The sequence below is a fragment of the Hypanus sabinus genome, chromosome 21 (genome assembly GCF_030144855.1).
Source record: "Hypanus sabinus isolate sHypSab1 chromosome 21, sHypSab1.hap1, whole genome shotgun sequence".
NCBI lineage: Eukaryota > Metazoa > Chordata > Chondrichthyes > Myliobatiformes > Dasyatidae > Hypanus > Hypanus sabinus.
Window position 1 is genome coordinate 19,261,953 of NC_082726.1, and position 22,147 is coordinate 19,284,099.

General features: G+C 40.6%; 1 protein-coding gene across 3 annotated transcripts in view; it reads left to right on the forward strand.

Annotated features, from left to right (window-relative positions):
- Positions 1 to 22,147, forward strand: part of LOC132378840 (casein kinase I-like) — a 240,123-nt gene that overhangs the window by 182,219 nt on the left and 35,757 nt on the right. For all 3 annotated transcript variants that reach the window (XM_059946093.1, XM_059946091.1, XM_059946094.1), the window contains exons 6-9: positions 1,457 to 1,691; positions 6,245 to 6,330; positions 17,763 to 17,847; positions 21,458 to 21,606. In XM_059946093.1, the coding sequence (XP_059802076.1) occupies positions 1,457 to 1,691; positions 6,245 to 6,330; positions 17,763 to 17,847; positions 21,458 to 21,606 (555 nt within the window). The remainder of the gene's footprint in view (positions 1 to 1,456; positions 1,692 to 6,244; positions 6,331 to 17,762; positions 17,848 to 21,457; positions 21,607 to 22,147) is intronic.

Sequence of the window (22,147 nt, forward strand, 5' to 3'; positions counted from 1 at the left end):
ATGGCGTAAGATTGTTTACAACAACCTGAAATGAAAGAAAGGGTCTGGATCATCTGCAAGTCCATAAGATCGCAAGTATTCAGTGCTGTACTCCCTCAATACAGCACTGGCATGTCAGCCTAGATATTAGAATCATAATGATCACAGCTGTAACTCTCTTAAGTACCTGACTTTACACTGATCCCACCCTAACCCATTGAATTCTCCCACATTCTCATCACCCTTTCCCGAGATTCTACACACACCTATACACTGGGAGCAGACTGCAGTGTCCAGCCTGCAGGTTTTAGAATGTGGGAGGAGGCTCCCTCAGTCTCAGGGATGAAGGGCAGTCTCCAGAAGCCAGGATTGAACTTGAGTTGCTGGACCTGTGAGTCAGCTGCTGCACCACTGTTTCATATTTATGCTCCAGTGTGGATGATGAACTCCTACCTAACCCTCATTTAACTCTAGCAAATGATTCCCAAATTGGTGTTCTGGTACAGAGAGTGTACGTGGCATAAAGGTGAATGTCATGAGGTCGCTGTAATAAGGTGAGTTTGAGGATGCCAGGTATCATCACTAGCTTTAGGAATGTTTTGTATTATCTCTGGCCTAATGAGGTTCTTTTCCTACTGAAAACACAATTAAAAATGAATGGGGAATAACTCTGAAGCTCTGAGAGCTGGCAATTGTGTTAAATTGTTTCTGTTTTTGGTTTACAAGTTCTGTGATTGTGTTGATTTAATATGCCTGATAATTGCAGTTGTTCCCTCATTTATTGCTTTCTGGGGTGTGTTTAGGCTAGGTATAATCCAGAATAAATTCATCTTTAGGAGTAGCCACGTTTTTTTAATCAGTAGCAACAATTAAGTTTCTTCATGTGTCAGCTATTGAGAGGAGAATTTATTCTGCTCTTGAGTTCAAGCACTCTGTTGCTCAGATATGGCAATACCTGCTTTGAAATACTGTTTTTCCAACTTTAGTGTTCTTCGTTTGTACAGCGTAACTAATTCAAATATGTTAAAACTCAGAATTCAGTTATGTAACTTGCTATTTCTGTTCTCGGATGTAGATTACTCAAGCCCTACTTAATGTTGCATAGTAAAGTTGTAGATTACCTCATATCTGTAAATTTCCTGTTTTTTTAGAGATGCAGTGCAGTAACAAGTTCATCTGGCCCAACGAGCCTCTGCTGCCCAGTTATACCATGTGACCAATTAACCTACTAACCCTTACGTCTTTGGACTGTGGGAGGAAACTGGAGCACCCAGAGGCAGCCTATGCCGTCACAGGGAGAACATACAAACTCCTTACAGACAGCGGCGGGAATTGAACCCAAGTCACTGGCACGGTAACAGTGTTATGCTAACCACTATGCTACCGTGCTGCCCCAAGTCTTAAGGAGAGAAGGGATTTCATAAAGTGAAATAGGGCCATGTTCTTTGTCATTAACATATCTCGTCTCTTTCTGCAGCTTAACCGAATGGAGTATGTCCACTCAAAGAGCTTAATCTACAGAGATGTCAAGCCAGAAAATTTTCTAATTGGAAGGCAAGGCAATAAAAAGGATCACATAATCCACATAATAGACTTTGGTTTAGCCAAGGAATATATTGATCCCGATACCAAAAAGCACATCCCCTACCGGGAGCACAAGAGCTTAACGGGCACGGCAAGATACATGTCCATCAACACTCACCTGGGCAAAGGTCTGTTCAGTCCCCTTAGCATCATTTTGTTTGAATGGAACTTCTGATTTATTGTACTGTGGAATGTTAGTTTGTGGTACTTATGTGAGATATAAACACTGAATGTGGAGTAAATAGAAGAAAAAAGGTATGACATGGAAATGAAATGTAATCTTTACAGTTTAAGTAAATGTAACAATTTAAGTAACAATGAAGGATGCTTATCTAACTCATTTAATTCAACTTGGAATGTTTCTGTATTTTATGAACAAATGGCTTTGTATGTAAAGCAAGCTCTCTTAGAGCTTCCATCTAATTAATTCCCAGTGATGTGATTTGAACATATTCATTGCAAAATCCAGGCTTTCTGCAGATGACTGTTATGGTCTGCTGAATGCAATTACTTTGAATTATTTGCTGCTCCTGCTTTGTTCATTTTCTGTCATTTCTGCTGTGAACAATAGCAGAATTAGAAGTAGTCTGGTGCTGTAATTGATTGCTCCAAATGATGGTTCCTGTGATGTGTTGAGCTGTGTCCACAACTCTCTGAAGTCTTTTAGTGACATGTATAAAGCAGTTGCCAGACCAAGTCATCATACATAAACACAGAATGCTTTCTATGATACATCAGTAAAAATTGACAGGGAAATGCCAAATTTCTTCAGCTTCCTGAGGAAGTCAAGACATTTATGCACTTTCTTGGCCATGGCGTCAAGAGGGTTCAACTAGGAGGAATAGGTTGAACAAGACAGACATCAGTGAATAACCCCTGTTTTGAGATTATGAAGATGTTTGGGACTAGGACACAGAACTGAGGAATTCCTGCAGTGATGTACTGGCTGGGATGATTGACTGTCAACAACCACAACTGCTTGTGTCTTGCTTTGTTAGATATGATTGTAACCACAGGAGTATTTTTCCTCTGCTAATTGACTTCCATCTGTAATTCCCTTTGAGAAGATGTGGCACCTTCTTGAATTCTAGCTGTCCATCAGGTGCTGTTGGGTAGGGAGTTCTAGCATTTATAATGGTTGGCAATGAAGCAAGTATTTCTATACTCCAGCAGCCCTTTCATCCTCTGTATTAGAAGTGTTGGGTTTAGGAGGTGCTACTGCAGGTGAATGGTATGAATATTTAGAGTTTCAATCAAGCAGGCAGCATTCTGGATAGTGTCAAATATCTTGTGGATTGTTGAAGCTGCATTTATTCAGGCAAGTGGAAAACTTTCCATTACTCTACTGATGTGTCATGCTGATGGTCAAAAAGCCTTAGGATGCCAGGAGGCATGTCTCTTGCTGTAAGATACCCAGCCTCAGCCCTGCATTTGTAGCTACGATATTTAAGTGGCTGGTCCAGATGTGTTTCTGATCAATGGTGACACCCCAGAATATTGATGATGCAAAATGGTTTTGAGGCAGTCATGTGCTGATGGAGTCTTTTGTCTTTCTAATCTAAACTTTTCATATTTGACCCCATCTGTTTCAGTCAACTAACTCTTGAATAATCACAGAGCAAAGAAAGAGCTTTCATTCTGAGCCCATAATTACAGACAGGAAGTGTTCTTTACAGTGTAGTTACTTCTATAATTTAGGGGTGCAACTTGAACACATAATTCCCATTTCATGGGTTTCCTGGATTTTCAGAGGGTTGATTAATTTGTTCTGTAAAAGCTGGGGATAACAAGGAATTTCTAATGTTCCTTTAATGGAAAAAAATTCTCTGATGAAGCAAGCAAGTTGCTGAAGTGTTTTAAGATACGGCACCCAGTAGGATTAATAGTGAACTTGTAGAATGCAATCTACAGAAGCGAACTACTGTCCTGGAATACCATCTTTTAAAAATAAGTCAAAATATAATCTGCTAGAGAAACCCAAGGTCAGACAACGTTTGTGGAGGGAAATGGTCAGTCAATGTTTCAGGTCAGGATCCTTCATCTCGACTGAGAATGGAAGGAAGAGAGCTGGTGTAGGAGATGAGGAGGGAGGTACAGGGTGAGAGTTGGCAAATGAAGTCAGGTGAGGGAGAGAAGGGTGGAGATAGCAATGGGAGCTGGGAGATATAATTAGAGACATCAATGGGAATATGGTGATTGATAGGAAAGGAAAGTGGAGCATGGAACCAAATAAGGCAGGGAAGATGGGTGGAAAGCAGCAGTAGGGGGAGGGGATGCAGAGAGCCCAGTACAATGTGTGTGCAGTTGATAAGTAGATGGAGTAGGTGATGGAGGAGAAGGAAACCAGGTGACAGATTAGGGAGGTTTGGAAAGAAGGGTGTGTATAAGAAGATCTGAGTAGATCAGATGGAGAAGAAAAGGACTCCTGGTTCCTTTGAGGACTAATTAAAAAAATCGTTGTGTTCCAACTGACCAACAAAGTACTGTCATTTACTGGTTTTAAGGTTTCTCTGTGCTGGGTGTCTCCTAATGAACTGTTAATCTTCTACAATTCCTGGTACAAAGTTTTGGTGGGGTAGGAAACATGATGCAAGCCCCCCCCCCCCCCCCCACACCATTATCTAGGTCTATTGGGAAAGGTTACCAAGTTCAAATTTATGTCAATTCAACAGTATGCCGCCAAACAAAACAACATTCCTGTGGACCAAAGTGCAGACACAGTGCATATAAACATATAAAGTAATATTACCACATAAAAGTTAACAAATATTAAGGTGCATTTGTGTGACAAGTTTAAAAAGTAAACCAGTATGAAGCTACTAGAGGTGAGACCTGGGTGGTGGCAGTGAGTTTAGTCTCACAGCCTTGGGGAAGAAGCTGCTTCCCATCCTACCAGTCCTTGTCTTAATGCTACGGGACCTCCTGCCTGATAGTAGGGGGTCAAAGATATTATTGGATAGCTGGGAGGAATCATTGACAATGCTAAGGGCTCTGTGTATGCATCTCAGATGGGTGGAAGAAAGACCCAGATGATCTCAGCAGTTCTCACAGTCCTTTGGCCTTGCAGTTCCTGTACCAGAGGGTGATGCAGTTGGTCAGGCCACTAAATTGTGCTCCTGTCAAAATTGGACAGAAAGGGGTGAGGTGGCGGCCAGCTTCGCTTGCCTCAATCTCAGTAAGAAGTGAAGACGGTGCTGTATTTTCTTGACTAAAGAAGAGGCATTGAGGGACCAGGTGAGCTCATCGGTTAAGTACACTCCCAGAAACATGGCACTCCTAACTCTTTTCATGCAGGAGCTGTTTATGTGCATTGAGCAGTGATCAGCTTAAACCTTCCTAAAGTCCATAATTAACTCTTCAGTCCTGCCCACATTGAGACTCGAGTTGTTGTGCTCGCATCATTCTACCAGCCTCTCTACCTCCTTCCTCCCTGTACGTTACCTTGTCATTGTTGATGAGGCCAACTACTGTTGTCATCAGCAAACTTGATGGTTTGGTTGGAACTTGATCTAGCCATACAGTCGTGTGTCTGCACCGTGAACAGCAGGGGGCTGAGCACACAGTCTGGGATGGGCAGGGAGGATGTTGGGTGGTACAGGCGCTCAGCACGATGGATCTAGAGGCATTGCCGCCAGCACAGACTGACTGTGGTCTTTCTGTCAAGTCAGAGATTCAGTTACAGAGGGGTGTTGAAACCCAACACAGCCAGTTTACCATTTTTATAGAGGGGCATTGGGTGGGAAGCTAATGGGGTGTGAAATCATAGTTGTCTTTGCAGAGATCACTACAGTGCAGCTTAATGGAGATGGTGTAAACATAAATTCACCAGACCAAATAACAACAGCACAAAAAGATCGTTACTTATCTTTTCACCAGTTTATTTCTTTGAGCGCAGCCGGCGAGGAAACATGGTCCCGACATCGGGGAGAAGTGTCCTCATCCCTCTGGCTCGACTTCCAGAATTGTTACAATCTATAAGACCACCGATACAAAAGAACAAGTAGACATTCCAGCTATATCAAATAGAGCAAAACTTAATAACTTAGATAAGAGACACCACCAAATTTAAGCTTTAATTTGTCAACTGCCTTTTGTCAACCAAAAAGTGTGAAAAATTAGATGTCTTTCATGGTTCTGTGTGAGCTTTAACCCTTATCTAGCTCCAAAGAAGCAGCTGTGAGATATCATCTTAAACATGCTGTAGCCATTCACAAACCAGAATACGCAGACACAGTTGGTACTCAACCTTAACCCATTATTTACAGGAATCTGAGAATCCCTCAATTCCCTTAAACTTTATCAATAGGAGGGTGATTTAAGGATAGCTGTGTGCAATTATGGATCCAATTTGAAATGGATTGAATGATTGAATAAGACTAAGTGTTCCCACTTGCAGATATGTTTTATTTTGATAATTGTCAACTTTCAGAGAAACATTGGTATAATTGTAAAATACATTTTATAAATGACATCAAGCTGTATATTAAGTTTACGTTTGTAGTGCATTGTAGTAGACTCAATGTAAACATTGAGTTTTAATTAAGTTTGTCTTGTTTCCAACTTGTGTATTAGAATGTTAAATAATTTGTGATCTGCATCACATTATGCACTGTTTTTATTACACTTCTTCCTCTTTAATGAATTAGATCAATAGTAAAAAAATTTTCTTGTTTTATCCTAGAGCAAAGCCGCAGGGATGATTTGGAGGCTTTAGGACACATGTTTATGTATTTTCTACGAGGCAGCCTCCCCTGGCAGGGATTAAAGGTGAGAGTAATGTAAACCTTGCTGATTTCACTAATAATTCACTGCCACAAATAAAGAATGACTTGTAACAGGTAATCAAACACTTTTTATTGATTTGACTGTAAATAAAATCTCTGGTTAACACAATGTATCAGTTTAGAATTACCCTTGGACATCTCATAATTTTGATGATTATTAACAGGCATTCAGAAATTAGCACAAGAAATAACATTTGTTTTGGCATTTAAATTGTGTTCTAACCTAGTACAACAAAATGGATTGTTTTGTCTGAACATTTGTAGCAGCTATGACTGAGGGCACAACTTTATAACTGGTTCAACATGTATTGTTTCTGAAGGAAATCAACTATAAATTTCTATGTATTGCTGGAAAACTCTTGAAGCTATCTTATTCCACAATTCCTAACCCATTCCTGCCTCAGGTGTTGTAATTTTTTAATTACACTGTATTAATGATTCTGGTTTTTATTCTGAATTTGATTCCGAATGTTAGGCTGACATGTGTATTACATTGTATTAATGATTCTGGTTTTTATTCTGAATTTGATGTTAGGCTGACATGTGCTAATAAGCCTGTCATTGTCCTTGATGAAACAGAGCTGGTACAGAAAGGTGGTGTTTTTCCTCTCTCTCCCCCCCCCCCCCCCCCCAGGCTCTTTGCTAACTCGAAACTAATTCCAGTTCCCGATCTCCACATGATCGCATATCTATCTTTGCAAAGAATGGAATAATGTCTACTACAAATAGTCACAGTGGCAAGATGTTTCATATCTAGAACATGAAATGCTTCTGAATTTCAAATACTAATTCATAGAACACTTCAGACCCTTTGGCCCACTGTGTGTGCTGATCTTTTAACCTACTCTAAGATAAATTTAACCCTTCCCCCTTCCAATTCAGAAAATCTTTTACCTTGCTGTTTATTGATAATATTAAAGAGAGAGATTCTTTTGCCAAATGCATTCCCTTTTCCCTCTGTATTCACCTGCCAGTGAACTCTGCAAATTAAATTAAAATTGATTTGTTTTTGCTCTTTCCCCTTTCTGGACGAAAGATCTCAATACGAAACATTAGCTACCGATTTCCCCCCTACAGAGGGAAATGGGCAGTTGATATTTTAGTTCAAGACCCTTCATCTGGACTAAGAATGACGGGGAAAGGGCTGGTGTCCTGTTCTCCTTGTGTGTGAAGTAGGAAGTCCACAATTCAGCAGGAAGCCCAGTTCCACTCAACTGAAGTCAGGAGTCAGGATCTAGCGTCCAAGCACACACACGTACAATTGAGTAAGAGTAAAAAGCTGATGATTTTGTTGGTGCAAATGAAAGAAAGATAACACAGATTTGTGTAATGTGCTTCGGTCTGACTGAATTTGAAATTTAAAGGAGGCAATGCTATATTTTAAAATAAAACCCTGAACAGTTGTTATAAGGAGATGATGGGGGTGGGGGTATGAGAGGGGAACTTGCTCCTCCAAGTAGTTCTTTTCTGTTATAACTTGATTAGTATAACTGATAAGCAAACAGGAATATGAAAACACATGCACATTTGTAATTTCTGAGGCCATTAGCATTATTCATGAGTCCACAAAGTTCATGATTTCTTGTTTTGGCATTTCCTGGCTTGCTGTTTTTCTATTGTGACATGGAAACCTTTGAGCACTGGAGAAGTATCAGTCCAGGGTCACGTTATATTTTATTATACTGTTGATTTAAAGTGAGCGCGTACAGCATTATAGATTGTCAATTGCATTCTTAATGAGTAGAGGAAGCAGTAATCTAAAGGTTCCATTACACAGTCTAAATTATTGCTGATGTACTATTCCATGGATGAGCTCCCTCCGTTCTAATAGAACAGTGCCTGGCATTTTAGTAATAATAGAACTTACTAGGGAGTCTTCCCATATGCTTCTGCACCTGTGCCCAGCCTTATTAGGAGTCCCCTGCTTTGCAGTGTTTCTGACCATATGCTACCCTTGTGTCAAGCCTTGCTGGCAATTGTGAAACTTGAGTAATCTCCGTATGTTTCTTCCTGTTATCTGGAGCCTGGCATCCTCACTTAATTCCAGACAAATTTGTAACTCCAGTCATTATAGAAAAGGACATCTTTTCAGAAAAGTAGATGTTATAAATGGGTGTCTTGCGCATAATTTAAATAATTTACAGCCATTTAGTTATTAATTATTTGCACAGTGCTGTGAGAGGTATATGATATGAATGGAGGCATTCAGATTCTTGTGCAGTTTGTAAGTGAAGTTGCAAGTTAATGCATGCTGGCAGTTAGTTCAGAGCATATTGGATTTGGAGCATTTTGTGTTGCTAATGGTAGGGTTGCCCCAGGGTTGTAGGATGGAGTGTTATTATCAAAGGGAGAAAGGAAGTTGTGGTTGAACAGCATAGCTGCTTCCAACTCTTCTGGTTCCCAGAACATGTATAATAAACCTTCCGTCTCTGACTGAGCTTCCTGGTTACCAAACCTTAATGTTACATTTTTTTAAACAAGCTTTTGTTAACTTTTTTCTGATAAAGTTCCTGTATTGCATTCACTGCAAGGAATGCAGATGTAAAAGCCACATTCTACAGCATGATCAGTTATGAAGTTGTGATCTACCTAGCTTCTGCATGTTGTAAACCTAAAAGCAGTATTTGTATGCTGAATAGTTTTCTGCATCTGGTTCAGTTGCTGCCCTTCCAAGTCTGTCACCTAAAGACTTCAGTATTAGTTAACTCCCATGTTCTCCACCATGAGGGATCAGTAAACATGTTTGAATTAGTTTGTGTTTCTGCTAGAAAGGTTTCAGGTGTTCAGACCAAAGGGGAAAAAACTTGTGTTTTGTAAGAAATATAGTAAGCCTACATTTGTGTTGCTCATCCTTAAACTCCATCATAATCCCAAATTCCCCTTGAGAAGGGGTATGAGCAACATTTCAGAATCACTGCAGTTCTTCTGTTGAAAGTATACTCACAGTTCTGGTTAGAGTTGAGTTCCATGATTTCAACCTAGTGAAGGGTCAACAACACAATTCCAGGTTGTGATAAAGTACATTCTGGCAGAGAGCACAAAGATGCTGATAATCTCGTATGCATGTTGCCTTTGTCCTTGGTGATAGAGGTCATGGGCTTTGCTGGAAGCTGCTGTTGAAGTACCCAGAGTGAGTGTAGCCACTGGATGCCACTGGAGGAGGGAATGAATGAATAATTCATGGAATCCAGTCAAGTGGACTACTTTCTCCTGCATGGCTGATGTGAAACTATGGATTTCTCAACCACAAGAGATGGCAGGGGCAAAGTTACTAATGAAGGAAGTAGGAAACAGGGATGGCATGTGAGTGACAATATGGTATTGAGATAGAGTATCAGACATGATGGTGTTGAATGACTTGCTGTTCTGTTACCTGCTATTGCCTATAAGGTCACAAGTTGTGGCAGTTGTCGTTTCTGCTGCTGCTGATAGTGCATGGTGCCTGGTGAATGTCCAGTTTTAAGCTTCCAATTCTCAATCTCATTCAGTACATTTGTAATACCAGTCAATGCATTGGAGGGTGTTCTTTTAATAGATTGTCTTAACACACAGTCCATTGGCATACTGCACCTGGAAGCTAAGCTTCTAAATTTGTCGCTGCCCAACATGTATTCTGTCCCTCATGGTCTCACTCCACTTAACTGAACTTTGAGTTCGGTTAATGATTTTGTTAATGCTTTGAGGTTCAAGGAAACACCACTGGCAAACTTTCCATTGATCACATAGCCAGGGTGTTATATCCAGTGCATCATCAGTTATATAATATTCAAAGTGAAGAATCTCAGCTGGTGGTGACTGCAGATTCTGTTAGTGATGTCACTTTGTCAGCTCTCAACACTGTTCTAGGTCAGCATGAATGCTGATGAGTCATAACTCATACCAATCTGTCATTATCACCTAACATCATAGAGATGTACCAACCTCAAACGTAGCTTGCTTCCTCAACCCCATCCTTAAGGCAATGAAAACCAGTGAGTCATTAGCTATTTCATTTGAAGTAGAATTCGATCAGAGCTAAGTAGAAAAGAAAACTTGTATTTACCCTGAAGCTGTAAAAGTTTTGTGTGTTTTAAAACACTTATAGATATTTTAAGCACTTGAAATTCCTGTTGAAACACAGGAAATAGAGCAGCTAGTATACATCACAAATGGGTCCTTTAAGCAACCAATAGTGATTTGTTTTGGGAAAGTACATTGTGATAGCTACACAAAGTACACTGCAGATGCTGTGGTCAAATCAACACGTACAAACAAACTGGAGGAACTCAGCAGGTCGGGCAGCATCCGTGGAAACGAGCAGTCAACGTTTTGGGCCGAGATTTTTTGAGCTAATCTACAAAACATTGTGCATCATCATGTCAAGTCAAAAGAAAAATTCCAAAGCCTGTCAACATCTTACTAAAAATTAAAAACCAAAATTGTGAGGCTGAAAAAGTATAAATCTCCTTTGTAATTACTATGCCAACTTTCCTCAGATGCCATATACATATTATAGAAACATAGAAAATAGGTGCAGGAGTAGGCCCTTCGGCCCTTCGAGCCTGCACCACCATTCAGTATGATCATGGCTGATCATCCAACTCATAACCCTGTACCTGCTTTCTCTCCATACCCCCGATCCCTTTAGCCACAAGGGCCATATCTAACTTCCTCTTAAATATAGCCAATGACCGGCTATCTTACCAACTTACCAATTTATTGATGTAGAAAATTGGAGAATCATCTGTTTTCATTGAATTTTTAAGAATAAATATCCCCCCTGTCTGTAAGGTCCAACAGTATGGTAGATTTTCAACTGACCAAACCAAGATGAAGACAAAACGTATCAGGTGGATGCTCCAGTTTCTCTCTCATTCTAAAGGATTGCAGTTTGGGAAGTTAATTGAGAATAGCAGGTGTGTTAGTGGACATGTGAAAAAGAAATATGTGTAGTATGGCATTGTTCCAGTAGCTGGTATAGGCTTGATGGTCTGGGTATCCTTTCATATAAAGAAACATAAAGCAGCTTTTCAGTTCTGGTGAAGACTTCGTAGACTGAGCCAAGGCTGATAATGACCAAGAGATAGATCTGCCTGAGAAATGAAGGGTTGAATCATTTTGGATGTACACCAGACTTGTCCTTCCCCATGACCAGTCTCAATAATATGTATTTATCTCCTTATTGAACAGCTTCTGGAGCTCACTGAGAGTGACTGTTGTCACAGTAGCCTCTCTTACAAATGCCATTATTCTCCAGCAACTAAGTTGAGAGGGGCAGCCTGACCTAGGCAGTGTGGCTGTGGTTTCATATTTCTTCCACTTTTTCTCGATGGATTGCACTGAGCTCTGGAGTATGTACAGTGCCTTTCAGATAGTCCTGTACCCTTCCCCAGATTTATACTTCTCTATTATAATTTCCCTGGGTTGTTTTGAATCCTCCTTTATCTTCATTTTGGTTTGGTCAGTTGAAAATCTACCATACTATTGGACCTTACAGAGAGCGGGGATGTTTATTCTTATGAATTCATTGAAAACAAGTGATTCTCCAATTTTCTCCATCAATAAATTAGTAAGTTGGTAAGATACTATGTTTATGGCACCTGAGGAAAGTTGGCATAGTAATTACAAAAGAGATTTATACTTTTTCAGCCTCACAATTTTGGTTTTTAATTTTTAGTAAATTGTTGACAGGCTGTGGAATTTTTCTTTTGACTTGACATGATGATGCACAATGTTTTGTAGATTGGCTCAAAAAAATCGTACTTCAGTTTATTTTAAGTTTAGAAAATGAGACAGTAAAATGTGAAAATAGTTGTGGGGGCTGAATACTTTCTGAAGGCATTGTAAATGAGGATTTTGAGCACCCTGTCTGTTCTGTTATTACTCTTTCAAAGCTTGACCTGAAAGAGAATGTTCCCAGTGGTAATCTCTATCAAAGAACAGTCTCTTATACATAAGCTTGCTTATCATATGACTGGTAAACACCAGCTGCTGAATGCCTTGCATGTGGGCACACAACATTTTAATTTATTATTTCAAATTGTCAGGTTTATTATCCTGATTCTACATTCACAGTTCACCTGCCTTAGTTGGAGCCCTACAGTGCAGTCATTTTCTATACTTGACCTGGTTGCTATGTGAAGTCCACCGAAACACACATAATTTTATTTTGGAATTAGCATGCAAAATATGGTGTATGTGAATACGTACACGATGCTGGAAGAACTCAGCAGGTCAGGCAGCATCTGTAAGAAAAGAGTAGCCAACGTTTCGGACCGAGACCCTTCATCAGGAATGGGGGGGGGGGGGTGTAAGAGAGGGCCGAAGCCCAGTAATAGAGATGGGGGAGGGGGAAGGGCTAGAGGCGCCAGGTGGAGAACCAATCAGAGGAAGGATAAAGGGGGGAAGGGATAAGCATGAAAGAACTGTAGAGATAAAGGAGAGCGGCTAAGAGGGACCTGGGATAGAGGAAGGGGGAGGGAGAGGGAATTACCGGAAATTGGAGAATTCAATGTTCATACCACCAGGCTGGAGGCTACCCAGACGGTGGATGAGGTGTTGCTCCTCCAACCTGAGTTTGGCCTCATCATGGTAGTAGAGGAGGCCATGTATGGACATATCTAGATGGGAATGAGAGGCAGAGTTGAAGTGGGTAGCAACCAAGGTCCTGTCTATTGTGACGGACGGAGCATAGGTGCTTGACGAAGCAGTCCCCCAATCTGCGTCGGGTCTCGCCGATGTAGAGGAGGCCGCATTTCAACTCTGCCTCAGAAATTATAAAGGAATCTTGCAAAAAATGTATTAAAAATTGCACACCCCAATCTACAAACCCCAGTCATAGGTGGTGAGAGATTGCAAGCAGTGAAGGTCATATTAACACTGCCAGCTGCTCCACAGATAACTAATAATCTCTCAGAGCTGGATCATTAAGCCTATTGATTCCACAGAATACTGAATGAGTTGTGGTGATGTAACTGCTTAATTAGAGCACATGCAACAAATCAACCCCAAGAGTAAGTGGGAGAAAACAAGCGTGGGCAGTAACTTCAATTTAACAAGATGGTGTCTGAACTTTGTGTTTGGGTTTGAATGTAACTCAAATAAATTAAGCTATTAGTGAGTCTTTGTCACATAAGTATCTGCTCAAGTGGTTAACTGGTTGGATGCAAAAGCTTTAAAAACATTGATTTGTTTAAGTGTGAGGACGTTTTGGATGTGGGTTTTGGAATGTTTGTGAGAGAGACATAAGTATCTGTTAGGTTCTGTCTGACTTCAGCTTTGTTCTTGTGGTTTGAGTCAATTTAACTCCGGAATTCTGTTGTTGGCTTGCTCCCAGTATCGTTTGATCAGGCAGATTAAGGATGGTAGCCTTGTGGTGTGGGTTGTGTTATGCTGAAATATATTAGTGAGAGATGAGATTTCCCTGTGAGTCAATGTAACCAGAATAATCTGAGTTGAGCAGCAACAAGTCTGCAGTGTGCTGAGTGTGCAACAACCATCAAGCACACATTTACACCAGTTCCATTTTGCTCTCTCCACAATCACACTCATGTCCTCCGTCTACATGAGAGGAGAAATTTACAGTGGCCAATTTACCTACCAATCCTCATGTCTTTGGGAAGTGGGAACAAGCTGCAATACCTGAGGGGTTCCCACCCAGTAACAGAGAGAATTGAGGTCAGGGTTGAACGTGGGTCAGTGGAGCTATGAGGCAGCAGCTCCACAAGCTGCCCCGCTGTGTTGTGAAAGGCCAGTTATCAAATCACTACCTGGAATATTTATCCTTATTGAGTACTCCTTCATTTTATTGAAAATGGTGGGAAGTAAGATTTCACACAAGTTTTATGTTCTACTCAGGACAGAGTTGTTCATGTTGGTTCTTGTACTGCTACACACTGACTTTAGGCAGGGTTGTTTGTCAGGGTGCTGGTGTACTGGAGATAGGGTTGGAGCTGGTTTCAGGTTTGACGTGTTAGGATAGTAATTAATATGATGCACCATTCACAGTCCATGGTCCCAAAGTGCTTTAGAGCCAGTGAAGCATATTATGTTCTATTCTCTCTTGAAATGTAGGGAGGACAGCAATCTGGCACAGATACAGTGAACTGAATGACCTCTCTCACTATTGTACCTTTTCTACAGTGACAGCATGGCAACAGTCAATAATGGCTTTTGCAGAAAATGGAGAATTAAGGGTGGAAACATTAATTTTCTGGAGCAAATTAGAAACAACCATAGGAAATGGGAGGAATTTGCACTCCAAATCTGCCCTGCCATTGAGAATGATCATGGCTGATCCATTCTCCATATCATATTTGTTCTTTTGCCATATCCTTTAATGATCTTTGTGTCTAGAAACCTTTGTACTTTAACTACGGTATATTTAGTGACTGACCTTCCGCACCTCTGACAAAAAAGTCCACAGGTTTACCTACCGCCTGAAGAAATCCCTCTTCACGTCGGTCCTAGGTTTGTTACCCCCATATCCCAAGGTTGTGACAATTCGTTCAAGGCACTTGCACTCAATAGAGACATCTGGAGGAAATCTGTTCAAGGGGAGCTGTGCCACAGGAGAGTAGTCTCTGCTGTGCTGCAGAAAACAAGAGGTGGCTGTGAATGGAGAGACTGAACAGTTGAAAGACCTAACCACTGACCATAGCCACACTTACACTTGCCCCCACTGAGAGAGAATATGTGGATCCTGATCAGCCTCTACAGTCACCACGGAACCCACCAATAGACAGCACTTCGTTCTTGACTCGAGAGATCGCACTACTGCTGTTACTACTACAAGACAACTAGACTGAGAAACCATGCAGACTTCCTGGCTCTCACAATTTTGCATATTTCATAAGGTCCCCTCATTCTTCTAACCCCTAGTATATACAGGCCTGGTCTTCCAATCTCTTACAGTAGTCCCGGGAATCAGTCTGATAACCTTGCTGCATTCTCTCTATGATAAGTAATCTTTATTAGCTAAGCAGATTAAAACTGTGCACACTAATCGAGATACGATCTCACCAAGACGCCTGTACTCAAAAATCCCTCATTTTTGAAGGCCTACGTACCATCTACTTTCTTTAACTCCTTTCTGCATTTGCTTTCATTGACTGATGTTCAACACATAGCCTTTCAGTTTTTTATGCCCAGGTGGATAACTTCACATTTATCTATGTTATTCCTGCATGTGCCTTGTTTTTCCCCACACTCACCTGTCTAGATTGCTATGTATACTTGAGCCAGTGGATGTGTTTTACCATTGGATCCTGATGCTTGTGTGATCTAAAGGTTCTTCTGAAGTTAAGAATGAGGCATAAAAGTTACCTATCATTTTAATGTGATTCAAGAGCACAGACAAGAAAGGAAGAAGATGAAGGAAAGAGAAAGATGGAAAGTAGTGTGGTCTTCTCGTACCAGTCTGATAACAGAAACTCCATTGATAACATTAACCAATCAGTTAGCCAGATTCAAGTGACACCTGCCATTGAAACCAAGAAGCCTCCAGAAAAGTATAGAGGGAACAGAAAGATAAACAGTTCTACAACCCATCTAACATTGTCCTCACATCTGGTAGATTCAAAACTGGCTTGGAGCTAGGAAGCAAAGGGTAATGCTTGAGCTCTGCTTGAAGGCCAGTGACTAGTGATGTGCCACAGGGGTCAGTGTTGGGACCCTTGTTATTTATTACTTATATAAATGATACGAATGTGAACGCATGACGCTGCATCAGTAAGACTGCCAATGGCACAAAATTAGGTTTTGTTGAGAGTGAAGAATTTTATCATAGGTTACAGAGGATTTTTGATCAGTTAAGGAAGTGGACTGAGGAGTGGCAAATCGAGTTCAATGCAGCTACGTGTTGAGTTGATGCATTTTGAGAAGTGTAACCAGCATAGGACTTGTATTATGATTGGTGGGCACGAGGGAATGCAGCAGAACAGAGGCACTTGGGAGTACAAGTGCATAGTTCATTGAATGAAGCGTCACAGGTAGCCATGCTGGGAGATTACATTGCTCTTGTATAAATCATTGGTTAGGCTGCAGTTGAAGTACTGTGTACAGTTTTGATCACCCTGTTATAGGAAAGGTACAGTTAAACTGGTGTTGAAAAGATTTATGAAGATGTTGTTGGGGCTAGAGGGACTGAGTTTTAAGGGGAGTTGGCCAGGCTTGGTCTATATTCCTTGGAATGTAGGATAATAATGCATAACCTTATAGCAATATTTACATTTATGAACGTGGACAGTAACAGTCTTTTCCCCAGGGTAGGGGAGCCGTAACTAGGGGACACAGATTTAACATGAGAGTGGGAAGACTTAAAGGGACCTGACAGGCAACGTTTTCACAGAATGTGGTAGGTATGTGCCTGAACTGCGAACTGAAGTGGTTGAGACAGATACGTTAGCCTCATTTAAGCACTTGGATAGGGATATGCAGAGGAGGAGCTTTAAGGGATATAGGCGGAAGGCAGGAAATTGGAACTAGTTGGGCTGGCATGAACTGGTTGGTCTGAAGTGCCTGTATCTGTATTGCATTGTTCTGACTCTGACTCTAACAGCAAGGAATGCTTTACTCTAAAAGTAAAATCCTGTAGATGTTAGAAATATGAAATAAAACAGAATGCTGGGCTACGTAAGTCAGGTAGCATCTTTGGAGAGAGGATTAGAGTTAACATTTCCTATCAGTGACCTTTCATGAGACTTGAGAAGCATTACAGATAACAGAAACCTGAAATTGCAAAGCAAGGGGAAGGGATGGAGAAAAGAAAAGAAAGTCTCTTGACGGTAGACGGCAGGAGAGTTTGAATTAATCTGGCACCAGCTAAAAGAGGATGGTAAGGACGAGTAAGTAACAAAAAACTTACCTGAGGCCCTTATAACTTGGAGAAAAATAAGGTGCAAGGCTGGCTTGGCTGATTAGCTAATATCACTTGATGTATACTATAATTTATTTTTAGAAGTTTGAACCAGTGATACCATAGACACTGTCAATGATTTCACTCTGTTGCTTCCATTCCCTCAAGGTGTTCATTGGTTAGGTTGTTCTGCTGGCTTTTAGGTCTTGAATGCACGAAGATTTAAAATTTGTTTGCCTAAGCAATGTTCATAAATATTTTATTATAGTTCTGCCTTGGAGAGATGTAAGAGCATTTAGTACTCTTACTCGATAGCTTCCAAATGCTTACATTTCTTTTCAGTATGTTTGCAAAAACATGTGTAATTGCTTACAGGTAATATCTAAAGCAGATACCAAATAGAAAACATGTTTGTATTACTGATGCTATGCTGCACAATAATTGTCCTGATCTCTACTTAATCTGTATATGTTTCCAGAACATCACTGGATTAAAATCTTATTTGATTATGCCCAATTTAGTTTTCCAGTTTTATATGATTATCAATCATATGAGCATAACTTGACTCTCTCTGGTTGCAGGCAGATACGTTGAAAGAACGCTATCAGAAAATTGGCGACACAAAGCGAAACACTCCCATTGAAGTTCTCTGTGAGAACTTTCCAGGTATGTTTTCGTTGTGACTCAGTAAGTACCTGTTTAACTTGTAGACATGTTGCTGCACAGCTATGGTTTACCACAAATTGCCCGCTTTCAGTTTGATAGCCTTGTAAAAAGCTCAGTATAATTTGATGCGTTTTTTTTTATCTTTCTCCCCTCTTTAATAAATCTTTCCTGTTCAGTCCTCAAAACTGCACTTCTCTAATTGCTATTATGACTGACAAAGTACTTTGGCGTTGGGCATTGGGTGGCAGGGTGGAGATGCATCTCTACCCAAAGGAGATGTAAGGCAGTCCTTCCCTCTACCAGCCTGCAGGTCACCTTTGGGCAATGTGTATCACCTGCAGGTCACCTTTGGGCAATGTGCCCCCGCCCCCCAACCCTGATCAGGGTCACGCAAAGCCATAAGAGCAGGTGGTAGATGGTCATTTGAGTGGCTGGTGCATATCACAAGTCCTGGTTATGCAACCACTGACACCAGGCAGACAATCTCTGAAGAGTATTGATAATGGCTGGGGTCACCCATCTTGTAAGGACTTGGGTCAGAAGGAGGAAATGCCAAGCTGCTTCTATTGAAAAAAATTTGCCAAGAACAATCATGGTCACAGATAGAGAAAAGAATAAGAACAACAGCATGAAGGGGGTCTTGCTTCTTCGATTAAAGACAGATGGAAGACCACTATCACCTACGATGATAGTGATTATATGACACTCCTCACAATGATGATGAGTGTTGGTCTGTTACTACTTTTCATAAAACCATACACAGAAACATAGAAAACAGGGCAGGAGTAGGCTATTTGTCCCTTCTATGAAACACACATGGCTGATCATCCAGTTCCCACCTTTCCCCACTGCCTTTGATTGTCTTAGCATTAAGACATTTTTTTTTCCTTCTTGAATATAATTATTGACTTGGTCAAAAATTCCACAGTTCACCTTCCTCTGAGTGAAGAAATTTCTCCTAATATTGGTTATAAATGGTGTAATGTATACCGCGAGGTTGTGACCCCTGGTTCTAGACCCCAGCCATCTAGAACTGTCTTCCCTGTACCCAATGTGTCTAGACGTGTGTGTAGTTCTTAGGTTTCTATGATAACTACTCTCATTCATTAACACACAGTGAATATTGGCCTTACCAACCTCTCATATTAGTCCTGCTGTCTCAGGAATCAGTCTAGCAAACCTTTGTTGTATTACCTACACTACAAGCACGTCCTCACATAGGGAGAGCAAAATCTCACACAAAACTTCAGACGGAGCCCCGCCAGATACTTGTATGTCTCAGCAAAAATATCCTTGCTCCTGCACTCAAATACTTCTTTGGTGAAGACAGTTCTCATCTCATCTTTTCTCAGTCTTTACATCATCCTGTTTTAGAGTTAAAATGATAACTTTGCATTTAATCACATTAACGTTCATCTGCCAAACATTTACCCACTCTCCCTACTTTCAGAAGTCATATTGGAGGCTCCTTGCATTATTCCTACAGCTTATGTTTGGCCCCAGCTTTGCGGTGTTTGTAAATAACTGGTGTGAAGCAATGGTGTCACTTAAGACGTATATCCAGACCTTATCTCAGCTTGACTGAGTTCCATACCTTGACGCTGAGACCAGCACCAGAACAGGTCAGATGCTGGGTAAAAAGGAACATGACTGGGACCATTGAAGTACTGATGATGAAGCACTTTTTAAAAATAAAAAGAGTCGGCACCTTTTCTGGTTTAAAGTTTAAGCTTACTGCTCATTGTCGACTAAAATCTCAGCTCAGATTAGTGTTTAAAGAGAGTAGTACACTGTTCTACCACAACCATTGGCCACATCACTATGTCCTATTTAGATTTGCTGGTTATGTTAATCCTTTTAGAAGGCAATTGTAGACCTGATGCTCAGAGTTATAAAGATCTATCTGCAGGAAGGAACATTTTGATAACGTGCTGGTAGATTTGCAGAATTCCCTTTTGTGTGATTTGCAAGTACTGGGTTGTGTAGATACAATGGAGAACAATATTTCAGATAAGCATTGTTGTTTTGCATTATTAATAGCACCTCTGATTTGAAGCTTGGCAAACTGATAATTCATTTGTTAAGTTGCCTTGCAAGAATTCCTATATGGCTCTATTCAGTAGCTGTAGACAGTAAATCTATTCAGTAACTGTAGACAGAGCTGTGCTCTTGGGTCCGGTACCATGCAGTATTTCTGCCAGTTGGATTTCAGCCCATTTCTTAAGGAAAAGAACACTGTTCCTACTAGGTCCTTTAGGTCATTATATAGTTGACTGTATGTAATGAGGAAGCTATTTAACCATCCAGGTGTTGTCTTGAGACAGTGCCTAATGAATGAGGGTTATTTTATTCATAGCAGTAGATTTCTCCCACAATAATTTGAGCACGTTTTGTCATACAAACCTCTTTACTTTCCCCACCTTTGCCAAACTACCAGCCCTGCAGTGCCATGGTTAAAAATTGGAGATATTTGCTTGCAAACTTAGAACAACATTTTATCTAGTGTTAAATAGATACCTTAAAACCTTCTTGATTTAATTTGACATCAACCACTTCAAATAGACCCTGTTGCACTTTTGGACTGCAGGCAATAACAGGAATGAACTTGTACACCTCCTTTCGGCTCTTTCATTGTTTCGACTGTGTCCCAAATCACTACCTTTTTTTGCCTTTCATCAATGAATCACGTCTGATCTCTATAAACATGGGCCTTTTATTTCACATCATACTGTGACATTTTGCTGGTCTTGTCGAGGTAATGATTCTTGCTTGGGGTGTGAGAGGTCATGGGTTCAAATCCCGGACAAGCCCTCAATGTTACACACCAGCAGCAATAGACCACAACCGGAGTCAAGTTTTAATGTTAAACAACTATTTTTATTAGTATCTACCCAAAATACAGAAGATTAACCAAGCTACTCTCCTGAACAGAAGTTAACAGTGTTAAGTGTTTGCGGCTCCCAAACCGTCAGGCTTAGGGGCAGTTCTTTAAGTCTTATGGCAAGCTGAAAAGTTCCGGTAATCCACAGAATAGGTGAGAGGAGAAACTTGTAAGTCCATATTAAAATGTAACGAGAAAGCTTTCTCGAAGAATTTCAAAGGTTCCACACTAGGAAAACAAGGTAACAGTCACAGAAGATCTCAGCTGGCAAGTAGTGTTCTAAAATCTGCATAGAGGTAACACAAGGTGATAGTCACGTGTCCAATATGCACAGTGTGCTGCTAATTAACCCAATCCTTTGGGCATGGGGAAGTATCAAACTTCACCCATTACTGTAGCGAGCTCCTGCTTGAAGTCCTGAGTCTTGTGTCTGTCTCCCTCTCCCTCTCCCTCCCCCTCACCCTCCCCCTCTCCCCCCGCAGTCTATCCGCATTCTGTTATACTGACGTCATACTCGCGCCTTGTCCATGCATTTAAAGTGATGCCCACAGTAAAGGAAACCCGTGGTCACGTAGCAATAGGCTTCCTTCCATCCTTCGCTTATCAAGCATTAAATTTGAAATTCTAGTTGTCATGAATGGTCATCAATATGAAAACTTGCCACACCCTCTCCATGGGACTGCTGTTTTCTGATCTGATGTTTAAGTTCTTTGTCTGTTTTCTTTGCAGAGGAGATGGCAACTTACCTCCGCTATGTGAGGAGGCTAGACTTCTTTGAGAAACCAGACTACCAGTATTTACGTACACTATTCACGGATCTTTTTGAAAGCAAGGGCTATGCATTTGATTACGCATACGACTGGGTTGGCAGGCAAATAGTAAGTATCACAAACCATGTCATGGTCTTGTAAATAGAGCATCAAACACTATTTCTGATAAAATATCATGGAGATAAAGATTCATTAAGCCCTCAGGAACAAAATGTACAATTTTTAAATGGTATATTGGCAAAATAACAATTTTTGCATTGAAGTGAAAATTCACTCCCATGATGATGACTCTTCAGAAATGCTTTACTTGTGAAATTAATATTAAAGTCAGGAAAGATTAATGTTAGATTAATGTGTGCCACCATTTTCATAGATAGTTCTGAGATAATCAGTTTCTCAGTGATGCCAATGGGACAGTAAATATGGATAGAACACATAGTGAACTCCACTGTCCCACCTCTGAAAAGGTGTGAAAGTAATTGGCTTGTGACTGCAGTAAAAAGGCCTAACTCTAAATTACATTTCAGAACAAGAAATGTATCCGCAGATACCCAAGAATAGGTTAACTTGACAAAATTATAATTCAGCATTATAAATAGTTGAAAACCAATTCAGTAATTAAATAATTTAAATTATGACGGACACAATT